The sequence below is a fragment of the Coenobita brevimanus genome, chromosome 87 (genome assembly GCF_032717465.1).
Source record: "Coenobita brevimanus isolate Jiangsu-jjx chromosome 87, ASM3271746v2, whole genome shotgun sequence".
NCBI lineage: Eukaryota > Metazoa > Arthropoda > Malacostraca > Decapoda > Coenobitidae > Coenobita > Coenobita brevimanus.
In genome coordinates this window covers 4787829-4809242 of record NC_137040.1, presented here as the reverse complement: position 1 = coordinate 4809242, position 21414 = coordinate 4787829, and the positions used below count along the sequence as shown (strand labels likewise).

The 21414-nt window shown below is 40.0% G+C and overlaps 1 protein-coding gene across 1 annotated transcript in view; it reads right to left on the bottom strand.

Moving 5' to 3' along the window:
- Positions 1-12415: 12415 nt before the first annotated feature.
- LOC145410966 (phospholipase A2 LaPLA2-1-like) overlaps positions 12416-21414 on the bottom strand; it is a 47117-nt gene continuing 38118 nt past the window's right edge. Inside the window, exons 3-5 of the mRNA XM_080281022.1 lie at positions 21300-21414; positions 13565-13717; positions 12416-12549 (exon numbers count right to left, since the gene is read on the bottom strand). The exon at positions 21300-21414 is cut by the window's right edge and continues 45 nt beyond it. Coding sequence (XP_080137148.1) covers positions 12462-12549; positions 13565-13717; positions 21300-21414 — 356 coding nt within the window. The 3' untranslated portion in view covers positions 12416-12461. The remainder of the gene's footprint in view (positions 12550-13564; positions 13718-21299) is intronic.

Sequence of the window (21414 nt, the reverse complement as noted above, 5' to 3'; positions counted from 1 at the left end):
AATATGAATGTCCAAAAACAGTACACACACACACACACACACACACACACACACACACACACAGGTCCCTCTGGCTTTCAACCTCCATGTCATTTTCACTTCATTCACATACCACATTTCTCTCTCTCTCTCTCTCTCTCTCTCTCTCTCTCTCTCTCTCTCTCTCTCTCTCTCTCTCTCTCTAATAATTTCGTAATGTTTCCACCGTAGTCCTGTGTGTCGTTAAAGCATTATTGTGTGCTTATATCAGGTATTCTTAAAGTAGTGCCTCGATAGCCCCCAAGGAGTATCGAAGTGACTTCCTGGGGGTAGGCTATCCAGAAAGACATCGTGGAAAAAAAAAAAAAAAAAAAAAAAATCGTGTATGGCGACTACGCTTAATATGCAAGTGCGAGGAAGTGCAGTGAAGAAATAATAAATTGTGTATGAATATTATTTAATTGAGAGCAAAAGTAAAAGAATCTATAGAATTCAGTTTTTTTTTCATAGTCATTGTCTTTTCTCTTTTGACAGGAAATTGCATGTGAAAGGAGTAATAATACTAGAGAGAGGGAACTTGTAAATGAAGGGAGTATTAAATTAGGGAGACGGAAGTTGTAAATGAAGGTAATATCAAATTTAGAGAGATGAGAATTGTAAATGAAGGAAGTAATAATATTAGAGAGAAAGGACATGTAAATGAAAGGAGTATTAAATTCAGAGAGAGGGAAATTGTAAATGAAGTAATAAATTTAGAGAGAGAAAAATTGTAAACGAAGAGAATAATAATATTAGAGAGGGGTTATTAGGTTGACTTGGAATTGAACCTGGGGTATCGAGACAAAAATTTTAATAACTACTGGCTTACGTGTGTGTGTGTGTGTGTGTGTGTGTGTGTGTGTAAGAATTCCCTTTATAATGTGTGCGTTGATGTGCTATGTGTGAGTGTATGTTGCAGTCCGAGCCTATAAGATTGCCTGTTGATAAGATATCTGATTTATTGCTTAATTCATCAAATACCATAGATAATATTAACAGTGCAATGATAACAGTGATAACAAACACTGACTAATACACATGGTCCTGATCTACCATACCTCTTTAGTAAGGTGCCATGTTATTATTATTATTATTATTATTATTATTATTATTATTATTATTATTATTACAGTATTTATTTACTTATTTACTTATTTATTTGTTTATTTATTCTGGCTACCTCCTGACAGTTTTATACACTTCAGTCTCTTCAACCCAATGATACCCCTTACAGTTTCTTCATGGTAACCCTAGATGATTTTACTCAGCTAGGAGGCACAATCCAAGCTATTGGAGTTGGATATGGTTTTCTTATGATTTTCAGAAATAGGTCTTCTTAATCTTAATGAAATTCGAAATAGGAAGAAACTAAAATAAGAACTCTGATCGATGATGATGATGATGATGATGATGATGATGATGATTACGAACTCTACATTCTGTGAAGTTCTTATTGATATTGTACAGTAGATATATATATATATATATATATATATATATATATATATATATATATATATATATATATATATATATATATATATATATATATATATATATATATATATATATTTTTGGAGGGGGGGGGAGATCTAGAAGGCTGGCATTCCAAGAGCTTTCGAGACAGACTTGAAATTTTCAGGAGTGATGTATCTTGGCTGCAGGCTTCTTTTGGAACTTTGTTTTTTTTTTCCTAGCGCTAACGTCACATTAGCGTGTTGTATGTTATTATTTGAATTCATGCTCTCCTGCGCAGCAGAAACTACCGAATCGATTGCTCTGCAAATGTTCTGTATGTAATCGTCAACATACTAGTGCACCTGGGTGTTGATACTGAGATCCAACAAATACGTTTTAAGATATTGAGGAAAATCAAAAAGGCCGCCTCATGCCTGAAAGTGCTAAATCGGAAAGTATTTGATAAATTTTGACCGAACTCGGTGGAAATGTGGGTCATGAGTGAAATGATTTGCATAGTATGGATGACCTTGACCTTGATTTCAAGGTCACAGGTCAAAATCCATAAAAATTTTGAGTCATACTAAAAGTCTCTAGATATTAGGTCTACTGTGATAACATAAGTATTCTTATCTGGAATGTAGAGTTCTTTGAATATTACTTCAGCAGCTTAGGAATTCTTTTTATGATGATGATGATGAAAACCGCCCACAAGAAAAAGAATAAAACGCCCTCAATGCCCTAACCTAATTTGACCTGAGTGTCACTACGCTGACCTCTACCCGCTGTTAACCCTTCACTCCAATGGCTGTCTCTTCTAAGCTGAATATAATCGTCTGAAATAAGAGGAATATTGTTAAAAGGGCATCATTGTACTGAAGGGGTTAATGGGGGCTGTATCGAACCCTGTATAGGACAGTTTCGTAACGTCTCTTCCTTACCAATTTATGCCATACATTGCTTCTCAGTATCATCATCTGTGTCACTGGTGCAAACTCTGTTTTAAAACGACATGAATACTATACAAGAGAATGTTAAAGTGTAATATGCAAAATAAATCGCTAAGGAACAGGTGCTACTACCATGTCTCCAATGCCACCTAGAACAAGGTCCCTGATGGTACACAATATGTAAACCTACGATGTGTCAATCCCCAGGCGAACACTGCCGATTCAGCCAGTGTGTGTGTGTGTGTGTGTGTGTGTGTGTGTGTGTGTGTGTGTGTGTTCTTACCTAATTGTTCTTACCTAATTGTATCTTTACAGGAATGAGTCAAGCTCGTATTGTCCCGTGTCTTAGACCATATTTATCGTACATATCCTTAAATTTGTGAATTGTTTTGGCACACACTATTTCATTCGGTAGTGCATTCCATTGATCAATTGCTCTGTTTGGGAAACTGAATTTCCTTACGTCTTTATCACCTCTCTTCTTATGCAGTTTTTTGCAGTGTCCTCTTGCTGATGCTTCTCCATATGTTAAGTAATCATTTATGTCTATTTTCTCCTTTCCTGATATGCACTTATATAGCATTATCATGTCACCTCTTTTCCTTCTCTCCTGTAGTGTTGGTAGATTCAGTTTATTTAGTCTTTCTTCATAGCTTAGGTCCCTTAAGCTTGGTATCCATCTTGTAGCGGCCCTTTGAACTTTTTCAATCTTGTCTATATGCTTTTTGAGATGAGGACTCCAGACTACTGATGCATATTCCAGAGTTGGTCTAATGAATGATGTTATTATCCTTTTTAGCATGTCTTCATTTATGTATGTGAATGCTATTCTCATATTTGCAAGCAGTGTATACATGTTCCGTACCTTCTCGCTGATGTGGTCAGCCGGAGATAGTCTGTTATTGATAATCACACCTAGGTCTTTCTCTCTTTCTGATGTGTATAGGGTTTTATTTCCTAACTTATAATCCCAATCAGGTCTTTTTCCACTTTTACCAAACTTGATTACATGACACTTGTCCACATTGAATTCCATTTGCCATGTACTACTCCATTCATGAAGTTTATTTAATTCTTCTTGTAGCTCCCTACAAGAGTCTGTGCTAGTAATTCTCCTTTGTATTTTTGCATCATCTGCAAACATATTCAGATAGCTCTCATTTCCAGTGTTACTGTTTATATCATTTATGTACACTAAAAACATGATTGGTGCCAGCACCGAACCCTGTGGTACTCCACTAGTCACTTCTTTCCATGATGAGTAGTTTCCTCTTAGTACTGTCCTCATTTCTCTTTTTATGAGAAAGTCTTGCATCCAACAAAACAGTTTGCCTCGAATTCCTCCTTGATGGTACAGCTTCCATAAAAGTTTTTGGTGTGGTACTGTGTCAAAAGCTTTCTTGAAATCTAAATAGATACTGTCCACCCATCCTTCCCTTTCCTGTATTGTGTTTGTTACTCTGTCATAGTAGCTCAACAGATTAGTAACACATGATTTTCCTTTTCTGAAACCAAACTGTCTTTCTGTTATCATACTGTGTTTTTCTAGATGATTTACCCAAGCTTTTCTTATAAGTTTTTCTAATACCTTGCTTACAACACTAGTCAGTGATACTGGTCGGTAGTTGAGAGGATTTTGTCTATTTCCTTTCTTGAATAAGGGGACTATATTTGCTTTTTTCCAAATATCAGGTAGTTTCCCTTGACTCAAAGATTTCTTGAAAATTAAAAATAATGGTTTACTTAACTCATTTGCACATTCTCGTAACACCCAACATGAAATTTCATCAGGACCACTTGCTTTTCCTCTGTCTAATCTACTTAACTCCTCTTGTATTACTTTTTCTGCTATTTGTATATCTGGTAGTATGTGTGGACATGCGTGTTCCACATAGTCTCTCTCAAAATTTTTTTCTTCTGTAAAAACTAATTGGAAATTCTTATTTAGTGCTTCACAAATATCTTTCTCTTGTGTATAAGTGATTCCCTCGTCCGTGATGGATTGTATTATATCTTTTACTTTGGTTTTGCTTCTGATATAGCTGTAAAACAGCTTTGGTTGATCACTACTTTTATTTATTATATCCTCCTCAAACTGTTTTTGGGCTTTCCTGTGTGTGTGTGTGTGTGTGTGTGTGTGTAAATATCTGTCACGTGTATGTTTGTGTGTGTAAATATTTCTCGTCCAGTGATATTCCTATTTCACTGTGAAATCTTAGTCACGAAAGGGAATGTATGGTGAGTCTGTTTTTGAATCGACAGGTGGGTCCTGCTGCAAGAGCAGTCAACTCTAAGAAGAATGAGGAGGAGGAGGAGGTGGAGGAGGAGAAGGAGGAGGAGAAGAAGATCAATTTCCGATATGCTAAATAAGTAGCTAAGTTAGAGGTACAGTACCACGAAGTCCCTTATGCTAACAAAAATACTGCTTAATGGTGTGGCGTCAGCTGGCTTGAACATAAGACCTGGAAACACTTGAGCTCACACACGGAATGACGAAGAAGAAGGAAAACAAGGGGCGAATGCAACAGCAAGGTGGTGTCAGTGTGCTTCAGCCTTTAGCCCCGCAGCAGCCCAATTCATGTACAGAGCCATGCGGTGTGTTGCGTAACGTGAGGGAGGCACGGGGTTGAGGCAGGAAGGGTGGGGTTCGTCTTTGTGCCTCGTTTACCTTGCATAACAACCCACGCCGTGGACAGTAGTCAGTTCTGGCACGGTTTAGTTACAGATGGTGTTATTTTAATGGTGTCCAGTAACTGAGATTTGATATTTACTGCCGTTTCGGTGCTTTTGTCACTCATGAAGCCAATTTAAGCACGTGACACACACACACACACACACACACACACACACACACACACACACACACACACACACACTGCCATTACAACACTGAATTTCACGTGCATCACTCTCCCTACAGACACTCCTCCTCTTTTTAACTTCAGAATAGGAAAAAGATTTATTTTGGTTATCCCCCTCAGGGAACGTGTGGCCCTACAGCGTACTACATTTGGACTGTTATAGGTGTACTTCATAGATATGTATGTATATTTGCTGTGCTGCCTGAAGGGTAGCGAGAATGAAAAGAAAAGGATAACGCCACATCCATGTAGCAGTGTGTGGTGGTTCAGTACAGAGGCTGACTGGAGGTGGTACCCGGACAGTGCGAGGTTCGATCCTGGGGTAGTGTGGTCAGTCTATAAACACCAACCCTGACTGAGGCAAGACCATACCTAGTTACCTATAAAAAAAAAAGAAAAAAAAAGCCAACATTCGTCTATGAGGAGTGTGGCATAGTAGAAATGAAAAATTTTTGCATAGAGAAAACGTCGCTTCACGTGGGTATGTGCAATATACTGAGAGAGAGAGAGAGAGAGAGAGAGAGAGAGAGAATGATTTTATCAATTTGGAGAGACAGCATAGAGAAGAAATAGAAAATAAATCCTTATTATCTCTATCAGGACGATTATGTCTATTATTTCTATTTTAAAATTACGGGTCGTCTAGTGAATAGGTGATATTTTTGGTCACGTCCGTCTATGAGCCTATTAGTTCATCGTTTAGCCTTTTTTTGAATATCTTACCGTAACTTGAAGACCTCACTGTGAAGGGGAAACTCCATAGGCTCATTGTTTTCTTTTATCTTTTAAGATAACTACTGCCCATAATCAAGTCACGCTTAGATACGATCACGGGTCAAAGATCAAGGTCACTGGGATGAAAAGAAATCTACTCCTAGCGGACGGGCGGCCTCTGTCTTGGAGGCATTTAAGTTTACTCTTGTTCGCAGTGGTCGATTTTATTTAGACTGGGAGCAGGAGGTATTTATTACTCTCTCTCTCTCTCTCTCTCTCTCTCTCTCTCTCTCTCAACCAGTTTTCGATGCAGATATGTTCAGCACTAATGAGATGCCTTCATCCCGACACAGGAGTAGTAAACGTAGAAACAGTAATAATTCAAAGGTATACAGTATAATAATAGAGAAGGGACAACTGCCAGCCCTCAGGGAATGGGTTGACAATTCTATGGCCAGAGTTGAAAACAAAATAAATAAATAAATAAACAAAAAATTAAGTAAATAACATTGTGGGGCGTCTGTTGCTCGCTAAACCATGGTAAACTTTTAACTCGTAATTTTTCACAGTTGGTTTAAAGCATATGTATATCCCAGCCCAGGAATGTTTGGGCTTACTCAGCATACAAACAACAATAGTCAACACTGTCTACAATAAAACGTACCAGCGGAAGGCGTCTTATCTCTGTTGACCTTTGTGTACTGCAGTGTGAAAAGCGTTGCCGTCTGGGATATGTGTTCGTTTTATATAGTGTGGATAATGTCGCATGTTTTTAAATATCCTTCATTTGTGCCTCTGTACAACTGAACCCCTTCTATTATCATCGTTATCATCATCATCACCATCATCATCATCGTCATTATTATTATTATTATTATTATTATTAGTAGTAGTAGTAGTAGTAGTAGTAGCAGTAGTAGTAGTAGTAGTAATAGTAGTAGTAGGAGTAGGAGTAGGAGTAGTAGTAGTAGTAGTAGTAGTAGTAGTAGTAGTAGTAGTAGTTGTTGTTGTTGTTGTAATTTTATTTATTTATTTATTTAGTTCGTGGTAGGTGGGGCGATCACCGTCCACTCACTCGATGTAGTGCTCCTCTCGGATGTCTGCTCTTTCCTCTCCTCCATCCTTCTTTCCTTCCATCCTCTTCTGTCTTTCTTTCCTTCAGTCTTTCCTCTTCCTTCTGCCTGTGAGTGACTCTACACTGAATGACAAGCCAAATGCTTTCCTGTACACCAGGAAACCATTTACTACGCTGGGTGGTAATAATATAACCAAATTTTGGCGCCTGGTGGTTTAGTCGGTAATTATTGCTCTCCAATCGGATTGAGCAGGTGAAGGTTTATATCCAAGGGACGGCTGGGGTTGATTGCTCATGTAATGCCACTCAGGGATGAGTGAGGCTGGTCACTCTGATCTTAAATGTCAGGACCAACTGCCTAGCCCCGGACTCCTATGCTCCTCATGGGGGCAACGTAGGATTGGATGATGGATGGATGGATGGATTTATTTAGTCATTTATTTAACATTTTTATCTACTTTTTTTTTGTGGGGGGGAATAGTAGGGGATGATGTTGACGACAATGTGGTGTTCTTTCATCTGCACTGCCTTTGTTGAGGGTGGCGTTCTGTTGCATTTAGCTCTTAAAAATGCTTCATTACATTACATTTTACTTTTGAGTAACTGTTTGTATGGTTCAGTTGTGTGCAGTATGAACTAGCATGTATACCTACTGTCTATGCAAAGAAGGCCTGTATCTGCAACACACTGATTTAACCCCTTCAATGCAATGGTGTAGTTTTGTAGTACCAAAGAGGCCAGCTTGGATAATATAAGTTCGTCAAACAGCTCCCCCACCTCAGGCAGTAGTGTGCTGGGTAGTCTTCTTCATCCATGGAGACAGGGCCCTCTAGCACGGACAACACCTCGAATATACATCTGGAATATACCTCATGCCGAGGCTAACGGGCAAAACCAAAGAACTAGCTTCTCCCACTGACTTGAACTAGCTTCTCCCATTGACTTGAAGTAGAGTCACTGATTACCTTACAGCCAGACACCCCAGGGACATAGTTTACCCCAGAGCAGTCCACCAGACACTTCTGAACCAACTTCCCCCTCTTGTTAAAGCTTCTTCACTAGCATGGTTCACTTCAGCACCGACCAAAAGACTCCACCGAACAAGACTTAAACCTTTATCAGACTGACCTTGGAGCCACCTGCTTACCACTGCAACGATGTCCTCAGACAATCACAGCCCTCCCACAGCACCTCATCACCGGAAGTCAACAGTAGGGGCCATCTCCTGTTCCCTGACTCAGCACTGAAATTTTGAACGCAAGAAAACTGCCCTGGACTCTGTTATCCCTGAAGAGAAGATGGCCCCCACCAAAGAAACTCAAATTCACACCTATACATTCGTTCTCGGACACAGGCCTTTACGCCGACATTTGCTATAACCACCGCCAGTCTATGTTTCTCACAGTGCTTGGGTCCTTATCTCATTTCCTCTTATTGTATATATATTTATTGCGTAATTAACATATGGGATACTTTTAATAAAACTCACATGACAGTATTTCTAGCTTTTATCATGGTTAGGTAGAGTACAACGCTAATACTAGGATATGGTAGTATGTTGACTGTAAGCTTGCTACGTTTAGGGCCGAATTCTAAGCGGCATTGTAGGTTTCATAGCTCATTTTCCTCAGCGATTTATTACGGCTATTTCACGTTCTCTTTTGCATGATCTTTTTTTATGTAGTTCGTTTTGTTTTAATATTGCCATAGTTTATATCAGCATCACACGAGAGACTACCGAGGTGGAATGTGCAGAATAAATCGCTAAGGAAAAAGGGTTACGAGGTCTCCAAAGCCACTCAGAATAGGACCCATACACGGCCTTTGTATGGGAACTTCTATTGTAAATACGGTATATATTGAACACTAAATGACGTTTGTAAATGGCTGAAAAAAAAAAAAAAAAACGACTTGCTGGGCTACGTTTACTATCTGGATTTTTTTACGATAAATCCAGATAAACTCACTTACGATAATAATAATAAATTAGCCTCTTAATTAAAGGTTTACGATCATGGCAAATTTGCGGGAGATGAAATAGATTGGCATTAATTATCATTCTTATCGTAACTATTTTATAAATTGGAGAATTGATGGGGAAAAGTATATTGATACATTTCCTGTTTTTCCGAGATTCAAAATGATTAGTTTTCAAGATTAAGGTAAAATGGCTTGTACTGGATGTGTGTGTGTGTGTGTGTGTGTGTGTGTGTGTGTGTGTGGTGCCAACGTAATTTACGTAAAGTTGTGTAAGATATGGTAGTATGTGGTGTGGCGGAGTGAAGTGTTGCATTGTGTGTTGGTGTGGCAGTCTGAGGTGTGTGTGTGTGTGTGTGTGTGTGTGTGGTGGCAACGTAAAGTTGTGCAGGGTATGGTAGTATGTGGTGTGGCGGAGTGAGGTGTTGCATTGTGTGTTGGTGTGGCAGTCTGAGGTGTGTGTGTGTGTGTGTGTCTGTGTGTAAGACACGTCCATGTTCATGTGTGATATGTGTAATATGGCTAGCAAGTGGGCGACTAAAACCCAGGGGTGCGTAAGAATCAATGAAAAAGGAAAATTCGGCATGTGCAGTCGTTTTTAGCTGCGTGTAGCGAATGACAATAATATCAATAATGGTGTGCGAATGATAAGCTGGTGGCGTTAAACACTTCAGCGACGGTACTATATCAACAAGTTCATGTACTGTCTTGGAATAAGTGTACGAGTACTGTATTTTGTCTATCGTAGTACATTTTTTTTTTTTCCACACACTGTAGTTATGGAGTGCTTCATCAAAAAATATATATATAAAGTGAATAGATACGATGCCTTATACCTTTGCAGAGAAATACTGACAAAAATGACACTGGGTTAAGGTATATACAAAAGAAGCCTATTTTCCCGGCATTTTACGTTGGTTTCGATACTTTTGAAAACCAGTAGTAAAAACACCAACACTTGTAAAGAATGAATAGAACAAAAGCGTGAAATAATATGATACTTTGTTCTGGTGAGTGGAGAACATAATATATATATATATATATATATATATATATATATATATATATATATATATATATATATATATATATATATATATATATATATATAGCTCACTTGAAATATGCCCCGAACGAGTATCTTTGCAAATTATTAATAAGTGACTCATTCTGAATTTTTACTTCTCTGCACGGTGGCCATAACAGTATATTAATTTGCTTATAATCTCGTAATATAATTCAGTATCTAACAAATACACATTGATTTTCATGGTCTTATTCCTCTAACAGCCAGTAACTTAATATACACATCGATTTATATGATGGTCTGATTATTACACTCACAAGCATATAAATACCCACAACTATCGGCGTTATATAATTATACTCATGCTCATTATAATCTCAGGTTAATACTTCAGATACACACATTAACTTGCATGAGAGCAATGCTTTTAAATTACATGGCATATTCACTGATCTGTAATTTTGTAAACTCTACTTAATGCAATACTTTAGAAACAAATACTGATCTTCACGATGATAATACTCTTATGTTCATTGAATTAATATTTTCTCATTTAATACTCAAAATACAGACTGATTACACATTCATTAACTTACATTCTTGTACTGATTAAGTAAAAAGTATATAATAAGTATATAAACAGATATAAATAAATACACAAACGCAAATTGATCTAAATAGTCGTTTCTTATTATTTAACCCTTCACTTCGAGGATGTATATTTTTACTTTATTTCTGCCACCTTCAGAGGGTTTTATTCAGCTTGGGATAGACTTTTGGAACTGGAAGGACAAAAAATGAGTAAATAAATAACCCCTCGACTACTGACGCTGGAGAGGGACACCTTCATTTGGTAGCATCAATATGATTGGGTGGTTCCGCTTCCTGGTCATACAAACGTCTTTCAGGTCCCTCCCTATCCCCCAGAAGGAAGATGGGGAACTGGCGGAGATGCGCAACTTCAGCCTGAGGTCCACTGGGTTCACGTTTCAGATAAACACGGAACTATAGATACTTCTGTTGATACTCGCCTTTATTCCGGTAATTATTCACTACATTCTTGCTGCTTCCAGACGATTTTATTTACCTTAGAGGAGGCGTCTTGTAGTGAATGGGTAAATGAAGGCTGTATGTAACCCCTCCAGTTAGAGAGAGAGAGAGAGAGAGAGAGAGAGAAAGTCGCCGTATCGAAGGGGCTCTTGAAACTGTTCTTGGCAGGACCTTCCAATAAATAATAATAAATAAATAATAATATAGCTAGCAATCGTATCAACATTAAACATTTGTGCATATTTTCCCAGCTAAACACGACACGGTATTCATCTGAGCGAAGGTGCAGAGGTTTGTGTGTCAAGCTGAATACGGTAAAATCTTGTTATATGCGCTCAAAATCGGTCTTTCTTTTACAATTGTACCATATCATTCCTGTTACATATTACAGTACTCATATATACTGTACTGTACATGTAATAATTGTACTGCATGATAATTATTTGGCGTTATCAGAGCTCAAAATCAGCGTTTGTTTATAATTGCATCTTTTCATTCGTGCCACGCATTACATTAACTGTAATGTACATGTAATAATTGTACCATGTCTTTTGTGTCAAGTACCATTTCCACTGAGATGTACGTTCAAGTGTACCGCTTCCTTGAGTCATTGATATTGCGGATAATTGTAGGAAAGGAGGTGTAAAACAGGCTTCCTCGGCCCTGAAAACTAAGAGAGTAGGGCGAGTGGCAAAAATTTGTCAGAAAAAAAAAAAAGTGCCATCTCGGAAATAAAACTGTATCCTTGTAGGCATGGGACACATCGTAACACCTCTTCCTTGGCGATTTATTTTACATATGACAGCATTCTCGTGTACGTTATTAGCCTGTCTTTTTAGTATCGATAAAATCTGGATCAATAACATGCAAGAAGATGCTGAGGTGAGATGTGCAGGATGAATCGCTGAAAAAGAGGTGTTAAGAATCTCCAATGCCACCTCAGATCTTAGAACCGTATAGGAGACCTCGTTGAACATCTTTCGTATCGATTTATCTTGCATATTGCCCTTTAATACTCTCTTACATGTCATTTTTATCTCTTTAATATCGGCATATGTTTTTCTCGATAAGATACTGGATATCAAGGTGTGATGTGCAAAATAAATCCCTAGGAAAGAGGCGTTCAGAAATCTCCCAGACCAACCGACCTTTAGAATGGTCCGTCAAAAACAATTATTTAATTATGTAATATCCCTTGACGAAGTGAGAGTGCATGGGATTGAAGGAGGATGGGGGTTTCGGACACCCAAACCTTCCCCCCCACCCCTCTAGCCGACCTCTAGCCGCTGTGTGCTGTAAGGTGGTGTGATGGCGGTCTTCTTTTTTCTCCTCTAGTCGAAGGCCTTCATGTCAAACACCTGCCAACGAGGTTCCCCTTCTTCCTCAAACTCGTACTCTTGGCAGGCTTGAGTTAGGAGGCTGGGAGGAGGGGGAATGAAAGACAGCATAGGTCAGTTTTTTAACATATTAATATGAGTAAAACAAGATGCTAAATTATTACACTAATGAATCTTAACGAAAGACAAGGAGGAACTATAACCCTTTTTGTACCCACGAAACGGGGACCACCCACCAGTTAGTTTTCTTTCCACTCCAGAGACTTTGACTTTTGACCCATGACTTCATATTTGGACATGATCTAGAGAAGGTCACAAGCTACCAACCTACAAAAATTGTAGTTCTGGGTCAAGGTTTTAAGGAAAATAAAAATCAGAGCACAGCCAGACAACCAGACAGCCAGATGCGACTAAAGACCTTCCCTTCCCGCAACGAGGACGGTAAATTTGTGAAATAACAAACTTCAATAACTAAAATATCCAAATTATAACACGTTTGTCCTAACCTGACGAAGATTCTAACCCTATTCGGCTCAGATGGTGATTAAGTTCAGTCAGATGAGAGAGTCGACTTGGCTCGTAACCAAGAGACCCATTTCAGCTGCATAACTAAGGCCTTTCGAATTCTGTGCAACAAATGATTTAGTACTGAAGTTATGGGAATGGCCCAGTACCGTCAGGTGATGCAAAACGATTATAAATAAAAGATACAAAAGAACCACTTATCCTGACCAGAGATTACAGGAATAAAATTTGACCTCCATGATGGTAAGATAAAGATAAATAAAAGTAAAATAATACGACACAAATAAGATTAATAGCCTATAAGCAACCAATCTAGTTTCACCGCCGACCCTTCTCTAAATGTCAACAGTATTATAATAATCCAAATCAATGTGCGTAATTTAGCTAAATAAACTAGCCCGGTCATTGATCCTCTCAGTTGTTGACAGGAATTCACATCACCCTGTCTCTCTCTCTCAAAGCAGCCATTAATTTACATTCAAGTTCAGATTTTTTTAACCGCTTACTGCATCCACAAGCCTACTACTACTACCACCACTACTACAACTATAGTTTCCACTACTACTACTAACCCAGCCCACTGCTTGCATCCCTTGACGGGCTTGGAGAGGCGGTAGCACTGAAACAGGCCCGTGGAGAAGTAGGCAGACCCCACCTCCTTGGCCTCACCGCTGCCCACTCCCTTCAGGCAAGTACGGAAGCTCTCGTTGCAGTCACAGTGCGACCTGGAGGAGAGATGGACAGACAAGTAGATAAAGAGAGACAGATACATAGGGAGATAGACAGATAGGTAGAAAAATAGATAATAACTCCTTGGTCTCGCCACTACCCTTTTCCTTCAAAGATGTGTGGAAACTTTTGTCGAGTCGCAACGCGTCCTGGGGGAGAGAGATCGATAGAGAGATGGATGGATGGATGGATGGATGGGTAATTAGATAGACAGCCAGATAGATATATGGGTATGAGTGGATGAATAATAAGATACAGAGGAGTGAACTAAGCGAATGAGTGAGAATGTGCGGCTCTGTTCTTACTTAAGGCTGGTGTTACACTATGCGGCGGCGCCGTTGCGGCTCGATGGCGATAACACACACAAACAAATGAGAGGTGTCACACTACTGCGGTGGCGCCGCATCCGCCGTACAAAGCCGCATCATGCTGCGGCGGAGGCGCCGCAGCGCCGCGACGCCGCATCACGCCGGTTGTGAGGACAAAACACATAGTTTAATGCACGTGGTCGCACTATCCGGCCACGCCGCACGGTGCTCTGCTGCTACTACTCCTGTGTTGTGTTTACGCGATGTTTGACGTGGATAAATATATTCAGTGCATACAGGAAAGGCCAGCAATTTGGGAGAAGAGTGCAGCAGAATACTCCAATAAAAACTGTAAGAAAAATCATGGATTGAAGTAGGGGAATTGATGTACGAGAACTGGCTTGATTTAGAGTCAGCAGAAAGGAATGAGAAAGGTAAAATACTTTTTTTCTTTGTATTTCCTATAAAAAGTAACATTATTTATTATGTATTTACGTTTAATACATACTGTGCTATTTAAAGTACTAAAATTATTTAGCAGACATATGCTTCCTAATATTCCAAATAAATATCCATTCTAAATAAGTATCATAATTACTAATCTTTAATACTGAAATGCTAATACTTGATGTATGTATATATGTATATTTATATAACTGTGGTACATTAATCACCATCCACAAAACACATTATAGCCTAGTACACATGTCTACGACGTGTTGGCTCTTTCAGTAACCCCTCTGCCTCTAGTGCACAAACAGTCAGTTTAGACATGATTAACCTAACCACGCTGGCTGCTGGGGGTAAACTGTGCGGTTTGGCCGGACAGTGTGACGTGGTACAAGCCATGCAGCGGCGCCGCATGCGGCCGCGCCGCAACGGCGCCGCCGTATAGTGTGACACCGGCCTAATTGTCCTAATCGCATCTTTACAGGAATGAGTCAAGCTCGTACTGTCCCATGTATTAAACCATTTTTATCACACATATCCTTAAATTATAGTTTTGGCACACTATTTCATTCGGTAGTGCATTCCACTGATCAACTGCCCTATTTGGGAAACTGAATTTCCTTGTCTTTATCGCCTCTCTTTTTTATGTAGTTTTTTGCAGTGTCCTCTTGTGATGCTTCCCCTTAGGTTATATATTTATTTATATGGCATAATCATGTCTCCTATTTTCCTTCTCTCCTGTAGTGTTGGTAAATTCAGTTTTTCTAGTCTCTTCGTAGCTTAGATCCCTTAAGCTTGGTACCCATCTTGTAGCTGTGTGTGTGTGTGTGTCACAAATGTTGTATATACAGTGCAAATCATTAAAGTTTGCTGGGTAAAAGTCTTTGTCAAAATTAACATTCATTCCAATACCCCCACAGTGGATAGTCCGCATCAAAATTAACGTTCATTCCGATACACCCATGCTAAAAAGGAACGCTCTTAGACATCTCTCTTTGCCAGTCAGCAGGCGTCAACAAGGTCACGTGACACCCCGAGGTGAGAGATTGGTTCTTCTGTCCCACGGTCCACCAGTGTTTGCGTTGTTGTCAAAGTGAGAGGAGGTGTGATAGCTTGCGCGGAGTGAGAGCGTCTTTCGTCAGTTTGATCTGTTTTGTGGTGTGCTCAAGAGTATGGAGGGGAATCAAAACCTTTTCGAATGGTATTAAGACTTTTGAATGACACCATTGCTCAGGTCATCGCTTTTCCTAAGACCAGGGAGAAGCTAGCCAAATCGTGGAAGCTGTAGGGACGAGTGAGTCATTGCGTATTCGGGCGCGAAGCTTCGAAGTTGGCAGTGAGTTGCCATGCCCACCCACAGACTTCGACGATGGAAGCAAAGAAGTTACATGAACTCTGACGGGCATTATGAAGCAAGTTGGATCCAGTTAACGAGCAACTGCACGGGAGCTGGAAGAAAAGAACCCTCATGTACGTAGTCATGGGCTTTATTCATCAAGGAACTTAGCCAATTCCTACGACAAACAAGTCTCCAAGGTTGTTAAGTTTTACCATATTTACTTTGTTTCGTCGCTTTTATCACTGAAGCATTTATCCCGTTTGGCTGTGAAATGTTTAGCCGTTGTATGAGCGAAAGGGAAAGCATAAACAATATGAAACACTACTTAGTATGAAGAAAATTTGTGAATACGCCCGAATGTTGACTGTGAAATGTTTAGCAGTTGTATGAGCGAAAGTGAAAGCATAAACAATATTAAACATTACTTATTAAGAAAATTTGTGAATACGCCCGAATGTTGACTGAAATGTTTAGCAGTTGTATGAGCGAAAGTGAAAGTATAAACAATAGCTATTAAACACTACTTAGTGTCAAGAAATACGCCCGAAATACACCCGAAAGTTACGTGCATTAGAGAACAGCACTTTGCCGTGCGTGTGAACTAGGGAACAGCAGTGAGCGTCCGCTGTACAGTCACTTTCATTCATAAGTACTACAGGGTGAATAAGAACAATAACAGTTAATTGATGACCATATTCATGACGCGTTTCATCGGTGTCATGCCAGAATCTTCAAGCAAGGCAGTGCTTTCATTCGACAAAAATCTGTGACTCAGGGCGGTATTTAGTAACTTCGCCAAGCTCAAATCGTGTATAACTGATTATTTGTTTTTATCTTCGCTCATACAGCTTTAATACACTTCACAGAGTGAATAATATATTGAAACAAGGAAAAGGAAACGGTCTGTGATAATAGGTATCTGTTAAGGAGAGTTCCTTATCCCGTAAATTGTGCAGAACATTTAGTAACTTCAGGGGAGTTGTGTTGCTGATCCTGTAAATTGTGAAAACATTTTATAAACATGGATCTCAGTAGCTTCAGTACGATCAGACTGCCTTCTTCCGGGACTGGCATGGCAATTTCTTGGATCTAAGTGCCATAGAGAAAAAAATATGGAGTTTAATGAAGAAAGGTTTACAAGGGAAGGATACCAGCTCCCTGCGACGGCTGAAGCCCGCCATGTTTAAATTACGGAACGCTGCTCTGATGCTACGGAGTCGGAGCCGTATATGACATGATGGGATGAGGGAGGACAGGAGACAGAGGGAAGGTCTGCAACAGTGCTGAGATAATGGTAAGTGGAGCGCGTTGGTAATAGTAATAGTAGTATTGTTATTGTTATTTTTATTTTCGGTCAGACTATTTCGTCACATGCTTTGAACTTTTGACGTTGCAGAAATGAGTCTGTGATCCTGACCTTTCACCGCTAACATTGATTGCTTCACACCCGGTCTCTTGTGATGCATACTATCATCATCATCATCATCATCATCATCATCTCTGCGTCTCCCGCCCTGCTGTACGTTTAATCGTCATCACCATCACCATCAGTACCCTGTTCCCCCTTCGGATGCAACTACCATTATCATCGTCTTTTTATTAGCATTATTACCATCGTCCTCTTCCTTGGTATCATAAGCCTGTCTCCTGCGACGTAAATGAAGTGGGTAGTAGCCTTTACGGAAAATTGATAAATCCTACCGACGCTCTCTCTCTCTCTCTCTCTCTCTCTCTCACACACACACACACACACACACACACACACACACACAGTTTTAGTTCGAAGCTGTAGCAGTAATGAGAGCAGCGTATCGTATCGAGGCAAAGGAAAGGCAGAAGAGAGAGAGAGAGAGAGAGAGAGAGAGAGAGAGAGAGAGAGAGAGAGAGGGAGAGAGAGAATCATCAGAATACCCAGTAATTAATCTATTCATTCACCATTCAAGCCTTCGAATCTCTCGGTTCCAACTCGCGGACTTCAAACAATTAATGTGTTCAGTAGCGTCGGTAGGTACAGTACCAGGAGGGGGGGGAAGTGGGGGTGGCGTACGCTCCCCGCACAAATCGCTGACCCCCCCCCCCGACACTTCCCACTCAGCCCACATAGTGATCTTGGTGTACTGGAATCTGAACAAGCAAGAGCTGAAAATATCAACGTGGATGAGTCTGTAAACAGGTTTTCAGTCACAGTCAAAAAGCAGAAACAAGCAGTTTTAAGACCAGGGAAGGATAAATAAATCTACTTGATATTCTGTACAGTTAAATTTATCATTTACATATTATTGTGAAGTACTCTCTGTTCAGTGCAGGCTATGTTGAATTTGTGCAATTTAATAGGCTTTATAAGTACTAGAAATAGACTTTTAATAAATGGTACGTAATGATCGTTCTGAGCGAGCAACATAATATACAATACCGGTGCGTGATATTTTCTTTAGTAAACCTTGCATTATATTTGCATCAAATATTTTGTCACAGTATTTCCAAATTTTTAAATTTCTAATGATTTCGGAGGTAATCATAGCATTTAGCACAATAGCATTTATTGTCAAGTATTCAATAATTCTGAAGTTTCGAGTGATATTTGGGTGAGTAATAGTAGCAGCAGTGAATAATAGTAATGTATATGTGTGTGACACACACACACACACACACACACACACGTATCACACTGCACCTACACATCGACCTCACGCCCTCCCCTACACGCCGGCCTTCTCCATGGTCATACCACGGTTAGCTACCCCACTGATTGTGTTACTCTACTGAAACATTAAGAAAAACACTGAAGTAGGAGAACTATCACCAAGTACCCAGCGATATCAGCGAGATATCATTCAGGCCTTCGCAGTTCCCTGACCCATCCCTCGGAATACAACTTATTAAAGAGCAACATAAATGAAGCAGTAAGGAATAGCGAGAACCATCACCGGCTTACCCATTGAAACGAACCAAACGTCATTTCAGTCATCATTCAAACCTTCGAAATTCCCACCTCCAACTCGCGAAACCCCAGTGATTAATGGGCTACAATACTGAAACACAGGGGAAGGCGGCACGGAAGGACTAAGGAATATACAGAATTAGGTGAAGCAATCGTCAGCGTATCCAGTAATAAGATTCACTCATCCAGCAGTTCATGCATCAAAACTAATAAAAAGCATGCTCACTGAATTAAATGAGCCACGTTTTCATTCATTCATCATTCAAGCCTAGAGAATCCAAACTCACCTCACAGGTATAACTTTCACACCCAATAATTGTTTTTGGAGGGAAATTTACGTATGTTTACACCCCTTGATGGATACTTTTGTTTTAGGCCGATTCCTCCCCCCCAAAAAAAAAAAAAAAAATGTATTATTGACATCATACGTCGCTTGCGTGCTTAAAAAAGTTTTCTCTGTATTAATTTCCCTCCCAAAATTTTGTTCGCACAGAAACAGGTGCTAAAAAGCCTCCTGTACCAAGTTGAACGCGGTCTTTAACGTTGAGTGGTTTTCATCGTTTCTGTCTATACTTTGTCTCCCTTCCCTTCTCCCTCATTTATCCCTCGTGTCTCGTTAGTCCTCTTCGATGCACATGTTCTCCTTTCTCTTACTTTCATCCTCATTTCTCCCTCCCCTCATTCCTTTGTCTTCTCATTCCCTCTCACTGCGGTTCTTCAATTTTCCTCTCGGTTTCCTATTCGGGTATTCTGTACGTTTTCTTCCTCCACTTTCCTTTTACGCTTTTCTTTTTTCCCTTCTTCTCTCCTCCTGTCTTAACGTCTCCTTTCATCTCCTCTCTTCCTCTTCTCAGACTGTTTCACGTTGTTATTCTCCTCTCCCCTTCTCCTCTTCTCTCTTCTCTACCCTTCTCCCCTGCCGTGTTGTCCTCTCCTATGTTTTCCCGTCCTCTCTTCTCTTCTCCTCTGGTCTCTTCTTATCTCTGCACTTCTCTAATCCTCTTACCTCTCCTCTCTCTCTCTCTCTCTCTCTCTCTCTCTCTCTCTCTCTCTCTCTCTCATGTCTTAATTTCTCATCTCATCTCTTTCCCCTCCTCTCTCCCTCCAGTATTTCCATGTCTCGTGTTCTTATTCACTGCACCCTTCTCTCTCTCTCTCTCTCTCTCTCTCTCTCTCGTACTTCCTTGGTTGATGGTTATGTATTCACCCCTTTTTGTTTCTCTGTTTGCTTGTTTGTTCACAAGTTATCTAAAAATAATTAATAATCTCAATGATATTTTAAGGATATGTGGATCATGGGTCAGGGAAGAGTGATTAAATTTTGGTTGTGATCTAAGTTTGACTTTCGGTTCAGAGCTTTTTTTTTTTGTTTGTTTGTCCACGAGATGTCTCAAATAATTATATATGAATTTCCTTTAAGTTTTGTAGATATGTGTCATGGGCCAAGGAAGTGCATATTAAATTGTGGTGGTGATCTGAGTTGTCTCACCACAACCCATTTCTGCTCTTTTTTCTCCTACCCTTCTCACTCCTCTCCTCTCCTTTTCTCTTCTCTTCTTTCTTCTCTTGTCTTCTTTTCTCCCTTCTCCTCCTCTCTTCTCTTTTCTCCTCCTCTCCTCTCTTTTCGTCTCCCAACTCTGTCCTTTATTCTCTCCTGCCCTTCTTCCACCTCCTAATTCATTTAACTCTTAAATTAAAATACTTTTCTCCGCTATTTTTAAACTCTCGCCTAATTTTCTAGAAAGCCTGACTCTCTCTCTCTCTCTCTCTCTCTCCTGCAACTAGCAAAAAGCTACTCTACGATACCAGTAACATATTTTGACTAAAAACACCATTCTCCTCCACCTTTATTTCATCATCATCATCATCATCATCATCACCACCATCATCATTATTTTCTCCTCCTCCTCCTCCTCATCCTCCTCCTCCCCCCTCACATGGTAAAAGGCAACTCGTTGGTAATAATGTGTCTGGTTTGTCGTGGCTTAAGTTCTTCTCAGCCATATTACAGTACTACAGTACTACCACCACTACCATTTTTACCGCTACCATAATTTTGCTTCCGTCATACTGTAGTAAAAGGTAACTCGTGCTACCACCACTGCCATTTTTGCTACCATTTTTCCTACTGCCTCACCATTTCTACCACAACCATTACTACCATACTAACTCAGATTGTAAAAGGTGACTAGTACTACTACCACTACCATTTTAGCTACCATTTCTGCCACTGTCATTACCATTTTATCTACTCATTCTACCACTGTCGTACCACTACTATTGCCTCACATCTACTACCACTACCATTGTCGCCACCATTTCTACTACTACCACTGCCATGTTCACTACCATTTCTACTACTACCAATGCCATGCTCGCTACCATTTCTGCTACTACCATTACCAAGTTAACCGCCATTTCTACTACTGCCACTGCCATGTTCACCACCATTTCTACTACTACCAGTACCGTGTTCAATGCCATTTCTACTAGTACCACTACCATGTTCGCTACCACTTCTACCACTACCATAGCCTCACATGGTAAACGGGGACTCATTAGTGATGTTGTGTCTGGTCTGGCCGGGCTCTAAGTCGTCGGGGCACAGGTCGTGGTCCCGGCAGCAGGCGTCCACATCTCGGAGCGAACCCAGGT